This window comes from Cyprinodon variegatus, unplaced genomic scaffold, assembly GCF_000732505.1.
Source record: "Cyprinodon variegatus isolate N-32 unplaced genomic scaffold, C_variegatus-1.0 Scaffold4, whole genome shotgun sequence".
NCBI lineage: Eukaryota > Metazoa > Chordata > Actinopteri > Cyprinodontiformes > Cyprinodontidae > Cyprinodon > Cyprinodon variegatus.
In genome coordinates, this window is record NW_015150457.1 from 2,833,569 (window position 1) to 2,858,720 (window position 25,152).

The 25,152-nt window shown below is 38.5% G+C and overlaps 1 protein-coding gene across 1 annotated transcript in view; it reads right to left on the reverse strand.

Moving 5' to 3' along the window:
- The window catches only part of ptpn14 (protein tyrosine phosphatase, non-receptor type 14), a 48,993-nt gene extending 33,159 nt beyond the window's left edge, over positions 1–15,834 (reverse strand). The window contains exons 1-2 of the mRNA XM_015372922.1: positions 15,483–15,834; positions 625–1,035 (exon numbers count right to left, since the gene is read on the reverse strand). Coding sequence (XP_015228408.1) covers positions 625–798 — 174 coding nt within the window. The 5' untranslated portion in view covers positions 799–1,035; positions 15,483–15,834. The remainder of the gene's footprint in view (positions 1–624; positions 1,036–15,482) is intronic.
- Positions 15,835–25,152: the final 9,318 nt, after the last annotated feature.

The window sequence follows — 25,152 nt, forward strand, 5'->3', positions numbered from 1 at the left end:
ACTACTTATTTCTTAAGATCCGCTTGTCCACAGTGGATTTTATTAGGGTTTATCAAAGTTAAGATGACAAATAAAATTGGATGCCAAACTTTTGAGACTTTTACTTTCAAAAATGTTGAAATTCATGTAATTATGTGATATTTTCTGTTGGTCTAGTACAAAAAATTCAGTCAATTCTGTTGAAATTTGTAGTTTGAACACTAAAACAAGGTTGAACACTTTAAAGGATATGAATACCTGCTGTGTAGCGCAGTAAAGACAAAGAAAATACAAAAACTGTGAAGGCTTAAAATTGAGAAGAGCAAAGAGGGAGACAGACAGAATAGCACAAAGAGAAGGGAAAGGGGAGGTTCATTTAGAGTAGGTGAGGTTTCTTCTGTTCTGACAAGAGGACAGAGGTAGCCATGCTTCGTTAGAGACAAACAACAGGGAGCAGGGGAAAAGGGGAAGCAGACACACAGTGGGTGTCAAAGTGTGACAATTGCACAAGCAAAGGCAATAAAGTAATACTGTAACAAAAGCCAAATTATGAAGGAATTCAAACAAATCCCAGTAGGGTTATTACGTTATATTACTGGGCTTATTACTTTGTTTTCACGCATAGTTAGAAAGTAAGGTACTGACCTCCCGCAGCTCCAGCCTCTGGGCCACCGCCTCCAAACATTCCTGTCCCGTACTCTCCACTGACAGGGTGCATTCAATCACATTGTTGTCCAGCAGCCGGATTCGTGTTACAAAGTAGTTCTTGCTCAGGACATTGTAGCGCCGCGTGCGCCTCAGTCTCAGCCGGAAGGGCATGGCTGGACAAGGCGGGGTCGCGGCTCAGTCAAAGGCCAAAAGTCACTTGAGGGCAACACGAGTGACCAAGAGGGGTAGGGAGGCTCTATGACCTACCCGCTGCCCTTCTCACTCTCGCACGACGCCAGCCACACCACCGGGCAGAGAGATGCACCCAGGCAAGGCACTGGCCCATTCCCAAAGTTGTCCAGAGAAAAGGAGAACAAGGAGGATGAGGAGGAGTAGGATGAGTAGATGCTGTCAAGGTAAACACAACACACATAAAAAGTCAAAAACATGAAAAACTGCATTTTACCAGACTTATTCATCTCAAATTCAGTCCTCGAGGGCCACTGTCCTGCAGGTTTTAGAGGTTTCTCGGCTTCAACACAGCGGATTTCCATCGATAGCTTATTGAGAGGCTTTTGCTGAACTTTAAACATCAGAATCAGTCATGCTGAAGCTGAGAAACATTGAAAACCTGTAGGACAACGGCCCTCGAGGAATGATTTTGGGCATGCCTGCTCTAAACCTAAAAGAAAACAAGCAATAACATGGTCTTCTTATCAGCACAAAACTCCTTATCCAAACCTCCCACATTATTCATCCAGGTCTATTATTCCGTCTTTTACTCATCTCATCGCATAAACATGGACTAAACTGGCAAAATTCCAAGTATTAACACAAGATCAGGCAAAGCTGGGAGAAGGAGACAGAGGTGTAAATATATGGCTAACATCTGCAAATATCCAAGTGGACCCAGTAGTTCACTCAAATGAGGCAAAAAGCTCATTTTCAGTTTATTGTCTGCCTCTGTGGGTAGCCTCTCTTTTTAGTTTACACTCTTTCCTGGACAGCATCAAACCTTAGAGAGCGTAGATGGTGGGATGCCCCCTCTGGGACTGACTGGAAGTTTTATTTTTACCTGTCCCTGTTCTTTGACTGAGCAGAAAACAAAAATCAATCATTTTCTGATCAGTCAATGCCAAACAGATACTCTCTAGGAGGAAGATCTAGCTCACAAGTTTGGCAGTTGTTACTGATGGAAGACCAGGTCAGCAACGTTAAGCATCAGTCTGATGTTTAAGAAGAGAAAACAAAAAAATGTGTTGAAAGCTTTTAAAAAAGGAAACCGTATTTCCTTTTGGATGCATCTGGTTGTTCTTTCAGGTTGCCGCAACAGGAAGTACCATGACAGCAGATAATAATATTTTTCACAAAGTTTCTCTGTTTTACCCCCTTAAAAAGTTCAATTATATGCTTTGAGGAATAAATTGAATCAAGAAATATAGGCATCATAACTGTGCTAATATTCTTCATCAAGCTAAACACTAATACAATTCCATCTGATTTAAAACACATATTTTTGTCCCAAAGGGAAATAAAATACTGCAGTAAATCAAAATGTCTGCATTTCCTTAATTTCATTGCAGATGCTGATGATGACACAGATCATCTGTAGGGGTCTGTGTTACACCAGATCTGAAGACGCCACCGATCCAGGAAACTGTTGGTGCACAATGGTGTTTGATAATGGTACCGATATCCACAATAACCACATGGGATTTGCTCAGAATATTCAAACACAAAAAGTGTTCTTTTGTTTGTTTAATGGATCTTAAAAAGATATTAGAAGAGATTAAAACCAGTATAAGGAATTGGTCACTAGTTCTCTGATTGCTTAAATTTTTGATAGTTGCTCAAATGCTGAAAACTGCTGTTCAATCTGTTCAGAATTTGTTCACTATTTTGTTAGCTGCAAGCTTAACACACCAGGATTTTAACTCCCCACTGGTGGCGCCTGTATCAATCAATCAACTTGTTCAGGGTGAAACTAAATGATAAGTTATGTTTATTTATCTGGAGCACACATCACCCCTTTATTTATAAAGCCCTGGGTAACTGCCCAAATGGCTCATACAAACAAAACAACAACAAAACAAAAAAAAGACAGCAGCCTCAGGGGACTGAGAAGCATAGAAGGATATTCTCTGAAAACCCAGAAATGACAAAGTCAAAAACTCCAAAAAGTGAAGATTTGTGCGACTTCTGTGCAGTAAGGTCTTAATAGAACCTTGTCAGGTATGTAAGCAGTTTTAGGAGATATGCAAAACATAAAAACTTGGGAGCTAAAAATAAGCATTTAAAATAAAAAGAAGAAAACGTGTGAAAGAAACTAAGCAGTAGATGTGAAGATGCAGCACAAAAAAAAATTCCTGTACGAGGGAGATGAGCAGTGAGAGTGGAGAAGGAGGAGTGGATGTGTTGCTTCTTGTCCCCGATCCTGGCAATATGCTCCTAATAGTCAGCTTGGATCCGGGCCCAGATTCCTTTCTGCCCTGACGAGGGAAAACAGAGCACACCTGACACGAGCGTGCACCGCAAGGAGGAGCGGTGTGGAAATGTATGTTTGTGCTCTGGCTGCATAAACACCAAAAAAAAAAAAAAACAAGGAACAACAAAATATAAAACAAACACACAAACAAAACTCAGCCTTGAATGAAATCTGTCAGAAACCTCAACACATCCATGTTTATTGCTTCAATTCTAGCCACATTTGCTTCATGCTCGCCTGTTGCAAAAGCCGTAACCCTTTGGAGCCGCAGCACATTCCTGACCTCTGAATCCCACAGCAGATTATACACAACAACCTATCGTGCTATTTTTGTGATTTTTGGGAAGCGTCCATATGCACACACAGCGAGAAAGCCAACACTGGGTTAAACTGGGTGGCCAGATCAGCTTAGTTATGGGATATGTGGTCATCTTGACCCCAGTGGTCACCTGCCACCTTCCCGCTCTGGCTTAAGGGAAAGTGACATCATTACACTGACAGGAAAACCTTCCCAGATCATCTTGAAAAAAGTTCCCAAGCACACAAATCTGCAGAATCCTTGTCAACAATTTTACAGGCATAGATAAACATATGGAGGCATGCTTTCCCTATAGTGTAACAACATAGACATGCATGAACGGGGCACACTACAAACACGTACGAAAGATCTCTGACATACACACCAAGTACCCTAGAGGTTAGCCAAAGGACTACACAGCACTCGCTGCTGCTCTAAACCAGTAATCAGTGGTGTGGTTTGGGGGGGGTAACAGAGATAGAGGGACAGACACAATAGCTTGGGATCAAACCAACTGCTGCTACAAAATAAATAAATAAAAAGAAAGAAAGAAAAATGCTGCTGCCAAAAATCCCTGCCATAGTGTTTATTTCCAGCGTGCAAAAACATCCCCATATGCTTAGAAATTTGCACGTTGTAATTTCGCGGTGTGGCAAAAACCAAGAGAGAAAACTGAGTGAACAGGGTTTTTCTTTTATTTTTCAAGGGGGTGTGAGCTTTGTCTAAATATATGTGAAAACCATTCCCATCGTTTGTTGTGTTGTTTTAAACTTTGTCTCCTTCAGAGATATGCTGCAAAGGGCAAACCGCTTCTTTTCTCTCTGTGTGTGTTTAAACCACTTGACCATCCACAATTATGGGGGATTTTCTATTTTATAACAGTTTACAGATGCACTGTGGGGAGTGTTTGACCTCCACCATGGCGGATAATTTGACATGGTCATTGAAAGTGTTTTTTTTTTTTTAATTGAAGGCTTTATTCTTACCCTGCTTTAAATAAATTTCAGACAGAAATGCTTTTGGATTTTCCCTCAACCTTTCAACATATTTTTATCTTTAATTCCTCCTGTAGGCCTTTCTGGTTCCTGTGTTAGTAAGAGAGGTTGCAATATGTTTTAACAGTTTTCTTTTTCTCCAGAATTTTCAACGCATGTAAAACTGTACTATTAATGCATAAGATTTGCCTGTAAACTTAGTAATGCACCATCCTGAATGGGGTGATCTGACAGGTGTGCAGAGCATCAGCTAATAAACAGTGTTGACACAGGTTTCTCCCTCCTTAGGGCACAAACTTTTACTGCCATACACCTCTCTACAAACTCTTTTTTCTTTTTTTTTTGCTCCCAGGAGCCATCAGATAATAACTCAAACCCAAACTTGCAAAGAAATGCACCGCAACTGGCCAGGTGGCATTATGCAATAATAACAAGTAGTGCATGAGGTGTAATTACCTTCTTGTCAGCATGACTGAGATATTTACCTGAAATATGACTTATTTGAAAAAAAGGTCGATCCATAGCAGCTTTTACAAAAAATATTTATTAACCCTTCCAACATCTATTTGAAATTAGAGCTGATGATTTGTCAGCTCTCTTGGTGTAGGGAAGTCCCTTTAAGTGCAATATAACAGCACCTCCCACTAAAACCTAGAAGACTGGAGATAGCAAGAGGTAAGTGCAGCGTGAGTAACTCTGATCTCTGTCACTCGTTTATGTCTCAAATACCAATGTGCCCCCCCATTACACATGAGCGCTGTAGCAAAACAAATAGCCAGAGTGCTTCACAGCTCATAGCCCAGCTTCCTCTAGCGATCTCTTTTTACAGTTTGAACCCAAACTAGATCTGGATCGGATGTTGGCTGAATGTCAGGCTGCATTTATCAAAATCTGACACTTGAGGAATTCAGTTGAATTCAATTCACAAACACTTTATCGATACCAAACAAAAAAAAATAGCTGTTTTTTTTTCTGAGGGGGGATTCAACAACTCATCGACTTGTGATAGATGTCGATAGCTGCAGGCTGTAGGTCTGTCTTGCACCAGATCTTACTGAAGAAGCTCTGTTTTCATTATCAATCTGATTAAATGGATGGTCACTGTTTTCCCTAATCTTCATCACTTTAGGGAGAATTTTTCTTTTTGAAATCCTCTGCCGAGGTTCAACAGGAGTTCCTAGAACAGGCCTTCTTTATTAGCTTGTTGAGCTTCTTTAAGTCATTTTCTGTGATGTTGTTACCACAGCAGATGATGGAGGAAGAGACCGCAAGAAATGTATGTCAGATATGCAGCATCCTACTGCAAACACCAAAGGACCTAAGCTTCCTTTGGAAGCATAGTTTGCTCTGACCCTTCTAAATAACCAACACTATCGGTTCTTATAAGATCACAAAACCTCTATCTTACTGAAAAACATTAATCAGTGCCTGTGAAACTATAAAAATGTCTGCTGTAAAAACGTACTGCTGTCAAATATACATCAAAGTTTAGAGCATTGATTTTTAGACCTTTGCAGAGGTAGATACGATCCATGGAAAAGATTGGTTATCAGTGGATTATACATCTCCAAAAATTAAGGAAATCAAGGCCAGTAAATCGGTCGGTGCAGACCTAGTATTTATAGTCCTCTTCCACCTCCGCTTCTTCTCGTATGATTTTAATCAATTCTATCTTGTTCCTGTTTCTTCTGGAATCTAAAGTCCTCTCTTGTGTTTTGTTCACATTCATAATCAGATTAGGGCTGCAACTAACGATTATTTTTCAAATCGATAAATCTGTTGATTATTTTTTCAATTAAGTGATTATTAACCGGATGGCAAAAGGTTCCTTAAAGAAGTTTTTTTTACAAAATTAAACCAGGTGAAACTAAAACTTTTCCACTAAAGGAGTTCTGATAAGAGCAAGTTGATGGATGAAAACATTATTTTAACTTAGAAGCAAACAGTTTGGTTTTTTTTTTTTTTTTTTTTTTTTTACAAATTTGGTATAATTGCTGCTTAAGGTGGTTTGCTCTGTCAGCTAAAGGCATGTTTTAGAGTCCCTACACTCCAGTAAACAATAAATCCGATTAATTGTTTCAGCCCTAGATCAGATGCTACAAAGCTCCCTGTACTCAGCTTCTCAGATGCACACTCCTGTTTTGGGTTCACACCTCCAAACAAAGCCGAAACAATGGAATTGGACATAACAGGTTTGCTGTAATGTTCTCAAATTGTTTTAGGGATTTTGAGAGCATTGTTAAAGGCTGTGGCTGCAAGAAAAAAAAGTAGCTGCAGAAAGCCACTGCTAAACCAGAAACTTAACTTCACTGCATGGTTTACTGGAAACCAGCGGTACCAGAGAAATCAGCTGTTGGTCAGTCAGGTGCGATTATAGAGAGAAGACAACATTTTAGTATCAGTGAGGTGTTTGCAGAATAAATCAAAGTGAGAATGAAGTGTTTAAGAATCTAATTAAAATGAAACAGACAACAAACATATCAAGTCACAGCTTTCACTAATTCAGACAGGGAAGAACCAGAGAGAGCAAGACATTAAGCAGATAACAGGAAGGTTGACGAGGGAATAACGCAGATGCTCTCTTTTGTCCTTTTGGGCTTTCATCCATGACATGTTATGGAACATGTTAGATTTGGAGACATTTACAAACATTTTATCTAAACTTTTTTAGTAAATGATGTAGGGCTGCAACTAACAATTGTTTTGCAAATCGATTTATCTGTTGATTATTTTTTAAATTAATAGTCGGATAGCGAAAGGTTCCTTAAATAAGACTTTTGGCAAAACTACACAATGTACAAACCTTTCTGTTTGAGGAGTTCTGGATGGTTCTGGATGTATTGACAAAGGAAAAAATATTTTTATCTTATTTTTATCTTATTTCATCTTTCATTTTATCTTAGTTTCTTTACCATTTTGGTATAAATACTGTTCAAGGTGGGTAAGTCTGTCATCTAAAGACAGATTTTAGAGTCTCTATACCCCAGTTAACGATTACAGAATTAGTTAATGATTATTTTAATAATCAATTAATCCGATTAATTGTTTCAGCCCTAAAATGATGTGAGCTGATTAATAATCTGGTCTTTGTTCTAGTCTTTGTATTGTAAAAACCTGTTGTACACTAATTGCTCTGCAATCTGAATCTATTTAATTTTATCTCTGCTCTTGATGTAAATTATTAATGACGGCTCAGAGCAACTGGCTAGAACAAAAGAAACATATTTAATGATTGTTTTGTTTTTTGGTTCAGTATGTTGCGTTTCTTAAATAGAGATTGGATTATGCCAAAATCAGTGGGCTGCTGAACTGTGAAAACTTTGTAGATGTGTGTGAGCAGTATGCACTCATATGCACTCTACAACATGTGCTGTCCTCAGAAACACATCCCTACTGTCTGCAGCATGCAAGCATGAGCAGCTGCACACAGATGGGAGAGCCAAGCAGTCAGACAGTGTGTTTCTAACAAGCGCATCTGCTTTCTCACTTTGCACCCTCCCCATCCACAGCTTTGACTCTGAAACAAAGGCACAGACAGAAAATTCCCTCCGCTACGTGAGACCGCAGGGACAGTCGCGAACACACAGAGTACAATGGTCACAAGGGGGTGATGCTTAGACGGTCGTGGAAGGGATGCGTGTGCTGCAAAATGCAATCTCAAACTAGATTCCCTCCAACATGAGCTCATTTCCCAAAATATCTTTAAATCTTAGTTTGTTAGAAATTTAGAATTTCTAGTGAAAAATCAACAGTTTGATGGTAATACATCATTTAATAACTTTTATTTAATGCATATAGAAATTATTGTAGACAACCCGAATAAAATGCTAAAAACAGGTGACATGTCACACGTTTGCTGGAAGCAAACTTCTACTAAGGTTTATTTTAATAAATGGTTATTAATGGGATCTATAGATGTTTCGTAGGAAAACATTTTCGATTAATAATTGGATAGAAAAAGTTTTTTTTTTCTTTGCTTTCTAGTCCAATGTAAATTGGCTTTGGAGGGTGGGCATTATAAGATTCTTGCTTCTGCCAATACACCCTTTTTCAGACTGTTTTAATTTATGTTATATGGACATATACTGTCTTTATTATATATGTCTGAAAAAAACAAGCTAGAATGAATTAAATGAAAGGTTCCTTAAAGAAGATTTCTCACGAAATTAAACCAGATGAAACTAAAACTTTTCCACTTTAGGAGTTAAAGCATATTGAGAGATGAAAAATGTTCCTTTTCCACTTTTTTTCCCTACTTGCTTTGATTCTGTTTTATTTTCCTATATTTTAATCATGTAAAGCACTTTGCATTGTCTTTGTACTGAATTGTGCTATATAAATAAATTTGCCTTGCCTTGCCTTATCTTAAATGCAAAATGTTTATGTTTTTTTCACAAATATAATTACTGCTCTGAGTGGGTTGGTCTGTCAGCTAAAGGCATTTCTTAGAGTCTCCATACTCCAGTTAACGATTAATCGATTACTAAATTAGTTGACAATTATTTCAATAATCGATTCATCACGATTAATCTGATTCATTGTTTCAGACCTAATATAAATCAATATTAGTGTTCAAACCTATAGATCCTTTGTTCAGCTGCTTCTGGCTCATATTTGCTGTTTTTTTTGCCACAGTTGATGGCAAGGTTACCTTCTAAAACGAAGGTGCTGAAGTCCACTCCTCAGGAGCTACCATCCTGTAACTTTTAGATGCATTTCTTCTCTAACAAACCTGAATCTAAAGGCTTTAACCCCTCATTTAGCTCAGCAGAGGCATTGTAACGAGCCCCTCATTTGATTCAGGTGTGTTAAAGATGGGGTGCGTCAAAAAGGATAGTAGCTCTTCAGGACTTGACTTCAGTTCTAAAATGTTTTAATCTCTATTAAGCCACAAGCGTCACACAAATGTATTACAGGAATAGTGAGTATGAGTGTGCTACTTAAATAAGGAGAAAATACTTATTTGGAGTGCAGATATCTTTTTATTGGAAACAGGAATATTTAAGTCATGCTAAATGGTTGATAAAATGTGCAATGCTACTCACTATTCTTCATCTATTTCAACTTAGAACTATGAGGCCTCTACAAAACCTTGATATTACTAACAGTCAGGATGAACAAGTTTAAATATGCTTTTGTGATAAAAAAAAAATATCAAGTTAATATAAAATAAAAAAATATATATTATTAAAGCATTTCCATGAAATTGATTTGGTTCTATTACTGCTTCTGCAATGATGCTAAACTTAAAACTTTTAGTTTTTTCTGGGCCACAATGGGTAATTATCTATATTTATAAAATCCAAGTGCTTAAAGTGGTTAAAAACAGTGAGCTTTTTTATTCTAAAGATAAAAAATAGTCATAGATATGAGCAGGAAACTTCAGACACGTTGTGCTTTTTGAAGGCTACACCTTTTCCAGTTACTTTTAAATTAGCCACAACTTTACACCGGCCATTAACAGTTGGATTATAACCAGATATTTATACCTTTATGACTATAATGTTTTTCATAAAATTACAGCTTTGTTTTAATACATTTCAGTCAGAGACTGCATTTGTGTGTTTCAATATAGACACACAAACACTCTGCTTCTTTTAGCTCTTGATCCAGCTTTTGGGTTTTAGCTCTGGACAAAAATATTTGAAAAAAAAAAAAAACTTAACACAGTTAAAGGACACTATACAGATATTATGACGGTGCAAAAAAAATCCTTCCTTCCCATTTACACGAAGCAGTGACTGCAAACTAGTATATTATTTCTTAAAATTAACATTAAATAATATTCCCAACGACTTTCTGCATCAGTTCAGCATCTTCAACAGATTATCATACTGATTCATATGGTATTAGAGCAGTAGAAGCAATTCCTCAAGCCTCTTTATTCTTACCTAGAGCAAATTAGGGAGTGAGAATTTTAAAGAGAGATGTTTAAAAAAAACGATAGGAGACTGAAAGTGTTGCAACAAACTTACAAAAATCTATTGCAGTCCGTTATCTTATGATTACACTCCAGTTGTGATGCATTATATTGAATTAATATTCCAAAAAGAAAATACATGACCAGTACAAACCTGCACATGTAAAGAAAAGGTACAGAGAACTGAAGGAGTGGTTAAACCTTCAGCTAGAAAAATCCAACACACTGTCACTTGAACATAGGGCTGAAATAATTAATTGGATTAATCATGACTAATCGATTACTGACTACTAATTTAGTAATTAATTAATCATTAACTGGAGTATATAGACTCTTAAACGTGCCTTTAGCTGACAGAACGACCCACTTAGAGCAGCAATTATATCCATCCATCCATCCATTTTCGACACCAGGCCAGCTCAGAGATAGTCCATCCAGCGTGTCCTGGGCCTTCCACAACACCTCCTCCCAATGGGACATACCTGGAACACCTCCCAAGGGAGGCGACCAGGAACAGAACCGAAACAGATGCCTGAGCCACCTCAGCTCCTTTCGACATGGAGGAGCAAAGACTCTACTCTGAGCTCTTCCCAGGTAACTGAGCTCCACATCTGATCTCGAAGAGTGCACCCAGCCACCCTGCAAAGGAAACTCATTTAGGCCGCTCGTATTCATGATCTTGTCCTTTCGGTCATTACCCAGATCTCATGGCCGTAGGTGAGGGTGGGAACGTAGATCCATCGGTAAATGGAGAGCTTTGCCCCCAAACTCAGCTCCCTCTTCACCACGGCGGTCCTACACAGCCACCGCATCACTGCCGACGCCGCACCAATCCAACCATCGATCTCACGTTCCAACCATCCCTCACGCATGAACAAGACCCTGAGATGTTTGAACTCCTCCACTGGAGACAAGGGCTCTCCACCGACCTGAAGAGGGGAGTCCACCTTTTTCCAGTGGAGAACCATGGCCTCGCATTTGGAGGTGTTGATCCTCATACTCATCAGTAATTATATAACAATTGTAAAAAAAAATACGTAAACATTTTGCATTCAAGACATTCAAAAAAAAAAGCTTTTCTTCTGTCAACATGATCTATCCAGAACTCCTCGAGTAGAAAAGTTTTAGCTTCACCTGGTTTAATTTAGTAAACATTTTCTTTAAGGAATCTTTGGCTATCCGATTACTAATCGAACAAAATTAATCGCTAGTTTGCAGCCCTACTTGAACACAAAGAGAGGAGAAATAAAGGTTTTGGGGGGGGTGGTGTAAATGCGAAGTATCAGTGATTCCCAGCTCCTCAGTGAGAAAACAGAGATTTTAGATAAGCTGGAAGCAGAAAGGATGTGACAAAGGCCTTATCATGTTGGTACAGTTGGTGAGCAGTGGGTGGAGGAGAGCGGAGAGTAAACATGGACAGTCAGGCTGATAGGAGCACAGACCTAAAACTATCATCAGTGTGGCAGTTATCATGGCTGCCGCAGCAGAAACCACCATGCTCTTCACATTTTCCATCCCCGCCACCCCGTCCCCCCTTCTGGGAACCACATCACAGTCACCCCACATTATTCCCAACACACACAGCAACTTCTGAACGCCAAGCCCCCAGACACCAACATCTGATTTTAGAGGTCTATGAAAGCAGCAGCTCTACAGTTTTGCTACTGTCTACATCCGGCTGAACTTCGCTTACTACAAAGGCCAGAAACGTCACATTTCTTCCTTAATAGGAGATCAAGTGGAAATTTCTTTTTTTCTTTTTAAATGCTCATAAAATACCATCTGTTGGTTACTTTGCTGAAGTCACATCGCTGATTGGGCGGAAGGTGGAGATCAGATCTAAAGAAGGAGATGGGGCCCAGCAGCTGTGTCTGACAACTCGTATGAAACACCTGGAGGAGTGTGGGAGATTCGGGCAGGTCGCTGCACGCGCTCCACCATACTGTTTTTCACAACACTGCACGACAGCCCATAACTTACAGAGTGTGTAACACAAGTATCCCTATGACGCACCAATCCAAGCACAGGCTGCAACTTCTAATTAAAAGCAGATTGCATTCAGCTACCTTGCATTATTAAAAAACAAAACAAAAAAAACACTGGCACTGAACATGATTATGAATGCTATCTTTTCAGGCTCTAAAGGCATAATTGTGTGCACAGGTTTAAAAGACAGCTGACCACTCTTCTTGCATGAGAAACCTTTCTCGCTGTGTCTAATTTAAACCATCACGCCCAAAAGTCACCACCAATAATGGAAAATAGGTCAGGATGTTTCAGACCAACCCAGAAACAAAGAAGGAAGGTCCTTCTTCAAAAAAGGGAAACTTTGCCGCTTGACTGAAACATGCAGGAATACCACATACACAAATAAAATGTATTACACAGAAACGTTCTATGTTCAGAAGAGCTACAATATAAGTTAACAGGCTATGATAAGAATAAGGATTCAAAGCTTTCATCCCTCTATGCTTGGGAAACTTGAGGAGGAAGATTCTTAAATTCAACACAGGTCAGCTGGAACTTTGATACTTGAACAAATTGGTTTCCTGTCATTAAAGCTTGCTGACTTTAAATTTCTTTCTCAATCCTGTTGAAAATGTATGGACTATGTTCAAAAGCATAATACCAAATTCAGCATCTTTTCAAGTTTTTTTTATTGCATTCATAAGGAGATTAAGCCTCTCTGTGTGTTTTAGTGGTATGCTAAAAATCTATCAATCTAAAACCCACAATAGTTACACTTACAGAGGTTAGTATATATGGTACTTACAAGTCCAATCCTGACATTGCCCCGGTCTACATCAATTCTGCTGCATCCCTGTATTTGTTTGAGATGTTCTCTTTTTGCAGCCCTGTCCAGATCTCATTCTTTTTTTCTCTTCATTTCCTTTTTTTTTTTTTTTTTTTGCTGGCCCTCGTCTCATAAACCTTAAAATTATTCACTGCACTACTCACTCATAAATCTGCTAGTAGTGCAGCAAGGGGGGTGTGGCTATTGAATGCAATGCCCTAACATTAGGCTGCTGTAACAGAACAGGCTGCAAGACAGCGGCACAGAAAGTTGCCACTGTGGTTTTCTGGCCAGATACAGCAGGGACAGATGACAGACAACACAATGGTCTCATAAACACTTCAATTACTACCACAGGGGCTTAAAAGAAAATAGATTTAAATAACTTAGTGCTGCTTTAAATGGACTCGACCAATTCTGATACAAAGGCTGGCCTAAGGGCCTGTCAGAATCAGTATATTTAATTCAGTTTATATATATATAACACCTATTCTCAAGGCACTTTATAAAAATAAAATCAGTTCAGTTCTATTAAGTATTTATTATGCAAACAGTTTTCTATCTGAGGAAAACCAGCATTGTGTTTCTGTGCGACTCGAAGCAGGTCAACAAAAGATCAATGGGATATATATATATATATATATATATATATATATATATATATATATATATATATATATATATATATATATATATGAATTAAATTGTCAAGAATTAGTTCTCTGATTTCAAGACTAAATAGAAGTTTGAAAAATGAATCAAAAGCTCAAAATTTCATATGACATATAATAAATTATCGGTGCTGAGTTGAAGTGACTGCTTCCAAAAAAAAAAAAACTCGTTACCGTAATTTTTCTGTTTTTATGTATTTTTTATTAGACTTTTTGTTTTGCAAATTTCCACTCTTTTTATCAATTTTTTTCCCAAAAAAAGGGACTTAAATTAAGTTTCACGTTTAGATAATTTTAGGCCAGTTTCTTAGTATTAAAAATATTTTCTTAAAAGCTGATAGTGAAATAAATTAAAATATATTGTCAGGATTTTAGCATTGAATAGAATTGACTAGAATAGAATAGAAAATCCCTTTATTGTCCCATATGGGGGAAAATGTGGTTTTACAGCAGTAAAAGCATTACAGTAAAGTTGGGTTTTTAAAAACAAACAAACAAAATACTACAAAAAATAAACACTGTGCAGTAACCCAAGGAATAAATAACAAATATACAGCTATGGACATTATAATAGTAGAAGATACATGAAAAAAGTACATTTTTGGATTTTGGAGGATATGGAGTCAATTAATTATGAAGTAAATTAAATAATCATTGGATTTCATGTGCAATTCAAATTATTTGTCTTTAGGGAAGAGATTTAATCAGATTCACATGTTATATATTCAGATCAGATGCTGCATGTGTTTTTTTTATTGTTTTTTTTTATTTAGGCTTAGACATAAAAAGAACTGAAAACAAAAACAATGACCATAGCAGCCTATTTTCATTTTTCCCGCTCTCTCTTCCTGTGGTGGGCTACAGCATAGAGCAGCTGACCATAATTACAGCTCTGTTTGACCTCATATAGTAATCAAATGGCCTTTAGACTCAAATGACCACTGGCAGCGTAAACAATAGCCACTTTTTTTTGTCTAAATGCAGGCGCACATTATGTGGTAAACACCCATTATAGTCTTACCCAGCTAACCTTCAACAAAAACATGCCTCTGGGACTATATGCGACTTTCCTTTTCTTACAACTTGACAAAAATACCTCTAAAACAGGAAGTTTGGGTGAAGGCTGCAGCTCTAATAAGTTCTGGTGCTTTAAATTCCCCAGCAGGGTGTACTCCCAAGTCACTTGCACCATGTAATTTACACAGCAGGCCTCTTGAGCTTTTAAAGATAGCCAGATGTGTGTGCGTAAGTGTGCGCAGCCGATGCCTGCAGCAGCAGCTCTCTGTGCGCTCCAGAGCTGCGTGTCCAAACACATCCTTCACATTGTGTGGGTTTTAGAATCACGGAGTGCTGATCACGCTGCGTGGACTGAAATATCTAATTCAGGTGTTTTGAAACTGGGTTTGGTAAGATCCAAAATACGCACAGCAAATCTGCGCATAGGCGCAGTGAAGCGTCCAAGTTCTCTCTAATCTGGATCCCATCTTTTTACTCTATAATAGAAAAGGGATCTCCTTTAGATCCTTTAGTTTGTGTATAATTTAAAGCCTTTTAATGTGGCACACGGGGGTTTGGCATTAAAGAATTTTAGATCCAGTTTTTGCCCAAGGTATTTGGCCTACTTCAAGAAGATTCTGAACAAGTTTGAACTTATTAGAAGCAGAGAAAAAGTTCTCCAAGTGAAAAACTCACCGTTTTTCCTGCGCTACATCCCGTTCTCCGTTTTCAGGGGTAGAAACTCCTCTTCGGCCCAGGTAATCCGCATACAGTGAAATCAGTGACTTCAGACTCAAAGTTTTTCCAGCAAATCACATGAACGCGACATTGGAAACAAAAAAACACGTCGAAAAGGCAACCGAGATTGAAGAAGCTGCTGCACCCCGTTTGGTGACTGTTTGAATTTGGTTATTATTGAGTGGAAAAGAAAAGGAATAGCCTGAAATGTCTGCAAAGCTTCTGCAGTTTGCATAAGCGACGTGGTTTCTGTTCGTCTCTCGGTGGGATTGTCTGTATGTTTATGGCACTGGCCCCTCTGTTCCAATGGAGGAGCCCAGGAGTGACGGGGAGAGGAGCATATGTTGCGTTCAATAACTGCTGAAAAAAACGGGAAAAATAAGATCTAGCCTACCAAGCAGTCTGTGTGCGAGTGTGTGTGTGTGTTAAAAATAAATAAATAAATCTATAAACCAGATTTATATATATATATATATATATATATAGACAGACAGACAGACAGACAGACAGACAGACAGACAGACAGACAGACAGACAGATAGATAGATAGATAGATAGATAGATAGATAGATAGATAGATAGATAGATAGATAGATAGATAGATAGATAGATAGATAATATTCTTGAAAGTAGCAACATAATATAAACATTAAGTTAATTAAAAAGAACAAAACATTTTGAAGCTCTGTCGCTCTTAACAAAATCTAGCCCTGCTGCCTAAATTGTCCCGCAGGGAGACACGCTTGAGACGTTTGCATCTTTCTTCACAATCGCTGCGGTCCGTGAACGCATCCTGTGCCCCCTCCCCTTTGCTCTGACATCAGACCAGAGGAATCCGTGGAATGCCGCCTGGCTCCTGGGAGAAGTCCTAGTCGTTTAATGGTTTTCCAGGGGCCACGGAGGAGACTAAACGCGGAACAAAGGAGACCCCTCACATGTCCATTCCCCCTCCGGCTGGCGGGGAAAAGAGTCACACCGTCAATGGGGCGACTTATCTGCATATGACCTACATTTTTACCATGTAGGCCTACTCTTTTGCACATATGTAGCAAAATGTATGCAGCTCTTTAAAAAAAAATGTATACTTCAAATATGGACAAATAAAATATCACCTCATATTTATCTGTTTACCATTCATTTAGAGTTTTTTTTAATGCTCATTTGTTTAGCCAAGAAGAATCCAATTAACTGACTTAAAGTTGAACAATTTTCTGTTTTGCATATTCCTGTCATCGACAATTTATTAGATACGATAGAATTTCGAGAAGCACAAGAAGATTAAAACATTTAGTGGCTATTATCAATATTAAGGACAGTCAAGAAAATATCTTAATTCAAAGGGCAACTTTCTCCAAATGCACATTTTACACACTGTAAAACGTACACATTCTCTTTTATTTGTTCATAATTGCTTATAATGTGTCCATTATTTGCACATTTATGAAGAAAATTCTGTAAAATGGGCAGCTTTACTCAGAAAAAGCAGAAGAGTTGCATTGCTCTCTGATTTGTGAAGATATTGCAGCCTCTAGTGGCTCTGGTGCTGTTTGCAGCATTGCAGAAAAAGGATCAATGATGTTTCTTTACTATACTACTTTATAGAGTGTGTACATTTAAAACAATATAACTTATAAATATTTGTTTTAATATTGCAGAATGTGTTTAAATGTTTTGTATTTTACCCTCTAATGTGACCATCCTCACGGAAAGGAAGGTAAACTTTTCCTGGTTTGGGATCAGTGGGTTCATCGCTTTACCAGAGGCGGCTTGAGTCTGTTTGAGTCTTCAATCCAGCAAATACTTAAAATAGAAAAAGTTTAGATTTAAAAGACTGTACAATAAATACCATTATAGGATGAGAAACATTGTCAGCATCCAAACAGACACAGGGGCATCTATACAATAAAATTAGTGCCATAAAATTTATTTCACAAAAGCACAGCAAGTATTTATATAGCACAATTCAGTACAAAGACAAATAAAAATGCTTTACTTTGAATTAAAAAATAAAATAGAAGGAAAATAGAGGCAAGTAAAGATAAAAATAAGATATAAGTAGGTAGCAAAACAAATAAAACTCCTGGACCACAACCTTTAACTAATAATATCTCACTTAAAAGCAAGAATATTACTTTTTTAATTTTTTAATTAACTTGCTATCCAACATCAGCTGTGGCATATGCTTATTTCAGCAACTCACAATTACAGAAAGTAGTAAGAAGGGAGAAATGTTGCTGGACACTTTCAATTGTGGGAAAATAGCAGCATCTAGTGGGAAGCTATTAAAAAAAATTGTTGGCTTGTTTACTGAAATTAAAACTTAACATAAATCTTGCTATACTTGAGCACTCAGCACAGCTAATACGACGTGATAAATTTGAAAATGTCTCTGGGAACCTGTTGGCCACCTCTTTCTTGCAAAAGAGATACTTTGATGGAATTTAAACAAACCTGGTTAAATAAAAGTTATTAAAAGTAAAGCGAAGAATAATACAATTACTAACAAAGAAAATTAACATTGGAGAATGATAAGGAAGTGATGGCAGGCTCACAATAATCAGTAAACACCATGATAGAGCAATGAAGAAAGGCAAGAGTAAAAACCAAATTAAAAACAAAAATGTAAAACCCACAGGATTATGTTTGAAGATTATAGACTATATCTCTACTTTCTATGATCCTGCTCTGATTCAGATGTGGCTCAGAGTTTAAGGTTTGTTTATCTGTAACGTCACCCGATTCAGATTAGAGGGGAAGATAATGTTGCTAAAAAGTGTTTACTTTTTGGGTTAATATTTAGTGAAACCATCTGGAGATACAAAATGCATCAAAAAATCTCCTTTTTAAGGCCAATTCCTCTTTTTTCAAATTGACCGTCGGGATGTTGGACCGACGTAAATGCATTATGTCCGGCCCTCAAGGTGATGCACACGTAGGCCTATAGCTTTTACACAGGCATCAGCACTACCAAGCAGCTACAATCCAGAATCTAAGTTAATTGGGCAGAGGGTATTAGACACCTATCACAGCATAACTACATACCTGATCTCTATCCAGTGATTTTCTGTCTGCTCTTCAGTCTGATTACTTTAGAGAGACATTCAGCCCATTTTGGGGGAAGATTTGCATTCAAATAGATGGCTAGATTTCACACTTTAAGATTGTTGAAAATAAGACTGCAGTGAAACTTTTAAATGTACCACATGGTTAGGGTTTGCATGACTCTTTGTTTCCAAAAGCATCTTATTATCATAGTCAAAAATATTCTGTATAAAGCAATGACTCAAATTTAAAAACAGGAGCTCTGAATAACACATAATGCAGAAAGCCATTTCACTCTCTGAAAATCTGTGTTAATAACATTACAACTGTTCATTGATAAAATGTTATTTTTATCATAAAAGCTTGGAGCCATCATGGACAAATATTTGAGAAGTCACGCTCCTCTCCCTCTGCCGACGGGTCTTGTTTTCATTATGGTTATGCAGATCAAAGGATTTCTCCTATCTTGTTTTAAATACATTTACATTTATTTAAGGCATTTCCCTTATTTAAATCTTTGTATCCCTGAACCTTTAACATCTATTTTTCTCTTTAGCAATGAAGTTTTGTTATTTTTGCTGTGTTACAAAAACGTCTAATATTTCAATATGTACATCATCTGAATCAGTCTGCAGGCTTCCCCTCTCTGCCTCCTCTCCATGTTTTTTCCTTCCTCTTCTTCTCCTGCTGTGCATGTGGGGGTGTGCGCGTAGGCTTGGCAGACAGTGGGTTCTTTGCACATCTGAGGTTTATCATTCCAATCAAAGCAGGTGATATTAATACTAATTTCATTTTTCCAACCCCCTCATACATTTGTGTCTACTGGAAACCTTTTGTAGTTTTATAATAAAAGGTTAGTTGTAAACCTTGTTTATGCTTAAGTCCTTTTTTTGGTTTGTTTCAGGGTCTATGGCATAAAATCCTTAAACCAAATGCATTGAAATGTGTCAAAATTGCTTATCTTTCTCCACCATCTGAAGTACAGATTTTGCAAATATTTATGCAACAAAGGTTATAATGACTCAGAAGGTAGGACCCCGAATTCTGGCAAGACGGACAGTGGATAACTTAAAAGGCCTTTATTCAAGCAAAGACAGATTCTGCAGTGGCTACAGCGGCTAGGGCATCTAAAGCAGGAATGTCTATTGGAGAGAAACACAGGTTAGTGACTGCCATAATCTGACGGATGATGAGTCACTAATCTGGTTTGACAGTTCAGTCCCTGCTCAGAGAACGGGGATGATTCCAGCCAGTCAACTGAACAGACGCAGCAGACTCTGCCAGAGAGTTCCAGACATGGAAGCCTACAAGGCTGCAGAGCTGACAGGAGATCAGATTCAACCTGACGAAGGCAGATCCAGGTTCAGTCCACAGAACGACAAATGGTAGTCTGAAGACAGACATTTTGAGCATATTTAAGGAAATCTGCTATCCATCTACCTCAGATGATATTTAGTTATTATACTTAATATATATAAATGCTGAATGTTTTACAGATGTTGAACAGCTGCTAAAAAAGTAATCACTAGCTATACATCTGAGAGCCTTCTCCAATTTAAGGAAACTGAAGCAGCTTTTATTTTTTTGTCTAGATCATTGCAATTCATTGTTAAATCAACAAAGCTAGTCAGGTTGTTTAGATAGCTCTTTCAAGGTCTCTGACTAAGTCTCCCTTGTTTCACAGTCACATAACAACTACTTCAGATTCCCATCAACTTCAGGGACAATTTCAAAATGTTGGGTTGCACTATAAAGCTTTAAATGCACGATCCACAGCATGCAGTTACAGCTAGTGTTTTAATCCCCATTGCAAAGGGTGTTCATTAGCAACAATCTAACGATCTAATCCTACGATTATTGGTTTTATCAGGTTGTTTAAAAATTTTTTACATGAGCTGTATCCTAAGACAATGCTTTAATATTCCATTCCTATTATTAGTCAACCTTCTGTATGTAAGAGCAAACATCTGTATATCAGGTGTGGTCTCAGACATACCAGATGTGATGAAAGGCAGACTTAATTGATAGCATTGTGTTTTTGAGACAAAAGAACTCAAACATTTGGAGTGTGACTTTCCATTGCCTGTTATAGATATTTATTTGGCAAAATAATCGTCTAAAAGAATATTTTCAGCAGCAGCAAGTATGTTTAATATTTAAAAAGATAGCAAATAGCCTCAATGTTCATAGAGGTAGAGTTGGAAGCATTGTTCAAAAGTTTGCAGTTATAGCAACAGAGGATTAGGCATTTAAATGGCTCTAAAAGAGTACGTTATCAGTGGTGGAAACCAGGTTGCTAAGGAGGCAGATGGTCAAAACTCTAACTTACTTTAAAAGACCTGCAGCAGGAATTCTTCGTAGCAACCATTGAAGTTTCAGATTCCACAGTAAGACATGTACTGTATTATACACTCTTGACTTTCATTGCTAAACTTTCAAAGAAAAAGAGCAGGAGGTGCTAGCTTCAATTTCTCCATACCGTATAAGTAAGAAGAAAGGGGTCAAAGATGGGACATTTCCAGTCGGTGAGTATGTCTGAAGAAGGTGGAGTGAAACCAAAACTGAAAAGGACACAGAGCAAGGTTTGGTGGTGTTCCAGCAAAAGCTCCGGGGGCTGCTTCACTTCCTCTGACACTGGAAACCTGCAGAGCGTGAAGGTCAAGATGGGTTTAAATCAAGCAGGAAATCAGACCCTATCTTCCATCATGTCTTCTGTTTTCAATATGTGTGTTTGTAGAATAAAGAATTTTACTTTCACCATCTTTCAAGCCCCTGTCTGAGGGCTTAAAAGTCCTGAACCTGAATCAATGAACAATGTGACAATTAAATAATTTGTTTTATCTAAAGCTCCATCAGAAAACACAGCAGCAGATCAAGATACTATATCAAACTTTGTGCTTCATGATTGAAAAGCAGCCTTACAGAAAGGTAAATAAATACTATTGAATCTCATATTTGATATTCAGAAATCTCAGACCTTTTTATTTCTAACTACTTGAATAAAGGGATCTTTAATTTATGATTAATTATGTTTAAGCTAAAACTTTTTACATGTAAATGTGAAATCCCTTTATTGTCCCACAATGGGGAAATTCACTCTCTGCATTAAACCCATTCCCTTGGGGAGCAGTGGACTGCCATTGTGTCGGGTTAAGGGAACCCAGAATGGAGGCTGTGGGAATCGAATCGGGTACCTGCAACCTTCTCAGAGTACAAGCACACTGCTCTAATCCTGTACATGGCATGCCGTTAAAAAAAAAAAACACAGGATAGCCCATTCATTATATTGTTATTAAATGTTCCCCACTGATGCATTCAACATGCTTAAAACATCATTTCTGTCACAGGGCAATGGGTGTGAATAGGCATCAGGATTTGGCACAGGGAAAATGATCATGGATATTAGATGCAGTCTTATATGGTGGTGAAGGGAGGACACATTGTTGCAGAATAATTCAAGTCTAGGTGGAGAGGGGGAGGCTTGTTTGATGGACCAAGATTCAGAAGTTGGCAGCTGGTAGCTTTGGACAGTGATTAGTCAGAGAGATAATGGGGTTGAGATGAGATCCTGTCTAGGGAAACAAGTCCTGGTGCAGAAATGGTTTTGACATGAGGAACAGATCTCCGAAAGAACACTAGGAAAAAAACTGAGATAATCAATAATCAGGGGGAAAAAACAAAATTAAAAAAAACACTCACAGGTTAGGATAGAGGTATCACTTGGGTAGACACCAAGGCAAGGAATGATCAATAGCCAGCTCCAGATAACAAAGCTCAGGTGTGCTGTAGTAATAAGCTCAGTGCTGCCCTCCAGGTAGCAACAGCTTATAGAAAAAAAAAACACACAACATACATACACCAAGGATACTGTTACATGTTGTGTCACAATATACTTGTGGGAACTTTACATTGCCTGCTTTTCATATTTCAGTCCTTGTTTAAGCAACCCCAAACCATTACCCTAAGCCTAACCATTACCAGAACATATATAGGCTCAAACCTAGCCTAAACTCTATTCACACCTTAGCCGTAGATCTAACCCCCGACCCAAAAAGAGAACTTCTTATTAGAACTACAGGAGTCCATAAGTCCCGAAAATCTGGGGAAATTGTCTCCACTAGGCAACAAATGCATGGCAACACAAACCAAGACCATGACACTAATCCCCCTCTAACAGCCGCCACCAGGCATGCCAGAAGAGGGGGAAGAATAGGAAGACAATGGTCCTGGGTGAATCTCGGGTCCACAATGCGGGACCCAGAGGCCAGAGAATGGTCCTCAGGACAGGTGTCCTCCCAGCTGATGAGGTTCTGCTAACCATGACCTCGCTGACAGCTCTGTTGATCCTTGAAGCTTTGATGACCGCCAATCAGCCTGACAGGTGGAGGGGACTCAGGAGGGCACATGGAAGAGGAAGGACCAGTGAAAAGACTGTATGAATCAGGCAGTCTGAGGTGCCAAGCGATGGGGCTGATGATGCCCTCAATCTTATATGGGCTTATAAATCTTACACATAGACATAAGCAGGATGTCCCTAAAGAATAGCCTCTGTACTAGAACATACCGGGGGGCTGGAAAACTTCTGTGATCCATGTATTTGCATTTCTGTTTGACTCTACAATCGAGAGTCAACGTTGTCCTGGACCAGTTATGTCTGCAATGTCTGATGTGATGTTGGAGAGGGGTAGATATGTTTGCTTCATCAGAGGGAGATAAGAATGGTTGATTACCTAGGAAGGCCCTGAAGGGAGAAAAAACAGTAGCTGATGGAATGTGAGAACTGTGTACATATTCAACCCAGAGGAGGTATAGCTTCCAGTCTGAAAGAATAGTAATATTTATCCATCCAATGGTTCCTGGTCATTCTTCCAGTTTGTCTGGGGGTAAAAACCAGATAGGCGACTCTTGGCGCTGAACAGAATTGTTTCCATACCTGGGGTATTAACTGGGGTCCAGAATGACAAGTGAACTGTTTGAAAGGCTGTGGGTCGGATTTTTAAAGAGGATGAGATGACAAGCCTTTCAGAAACAACTGTTAAGATGGTGGCGAAACCCTTAGAGGATGAAAGTCTTGCAACAAGTCAAATGTTATGAATGACAAATAATAGCTGAGAATGAAGAAAGGTTGAATAAGTTCAGCAGGTAGTTATTTACTGACTGTGTTACGAGCATAAAACAGAGCAAGCTGAAATGTAAACTTTCATGTCTTTAAGGATTGAATGCCACAAGAATCTTCCACTGATCGGTGAGATTAAATAGTTTTGCTTGAGGTAAAAATCGTTGTCATGACCTCATCCAGGAGGAGCGTGTCTTGCAAGTCAGTGACTGAATGCAATCAATTGGTTTTCCTTGACAGAACCTTTTAACCAATCTGACTGCATTGTCTCTGCAAAGTGCCTTTAGTTAACGTGTTGTGGATTGGCACTGTATAAATAAACTGAATTAAACTGAAGTGAAATGGTTCAATTGCCTCCAGCATAAAAGAAAAACTTGGACTGAATGGAACCAGTACATTAGCTTAGACCAAACTAAAGAGGGGACTAACTGCTAAGAAGTTTCTGAATAGCATTGGAGACCATGTCCTCTGTTTCCCAGTGGAGGACTCCATTGATTCAGTCTGAATGATAGTGTTAGGGGGTTATTCTTCATCAGGTAGGAAGGGGGCATCTGGTGTTATGTCCTTTAAACTGGGATGATACTTTATGATAAGGTTAAATGTGGAGAAGAATAATTACCACCAGGACTGATAGGGAACTTAGAAGATTGCAGGTAAGTAAGATTATTTTAGTCAGTTAAAAGCCCCCTCCAACCAGTGACGCCTCATTTTAAGGGTCTCACATTGAAAGTGCTCTCTAAGCAGAGAGAATGTGAAAATAGAAAGCATGGGGATGAGGTTTGCAGTCTCGGTTGGAGCACTGTGATGGATTGGCACATACCTGAATTTAAAGCGTCATCCTCCATGATTAACTACTTACAGGGGTCAAAACAATGGAGTAACTATCGGTAAGCAGAGACTGCATTTGCTTAGGGGCCCCCGACCTCTTAGGGGCTCCGTCACTGACACCTGGTTGGCCCCCTACACAATTGTGGACTAGGACGTCTCTTTGCAGATGTAATGGTCCTCTTAAACCCACCTGATACTAGATTAATTGACCAGACCTTATTCATAACCCAAGACACGACAGATTTCAACATGATGGTGAGCCGTTTAAACAACACGAATAGCAAAGCAGACAGTAGTACTTTTAATTATTATGTTAACTGTGTATAGGTAATTAGACGGTTGGTAAAAAATACACTCATATAATATGTTTCAAACCGCAATAAAGATCTTAAAAGTACGATGTATTTGAGTATTTTATTTTTTTACAATTCAACTTGGAATTATGGGTAATCCAGAGCGTAGTTTAAAACAGTAACCGATACGTACAATGTGTAAGCGACGATGGATACCAAAAAAGAGGTACTTAAGCGGATTCCAGAAAAGAAAAAGCAAAGAAGAGCTGCTGGAAGAACAGAAAAAAACTCCCAAAATAAACAAGTTCTTTCAAAGATCCAAAGAGGGAGAGGAGGACGTTGCTGCAGC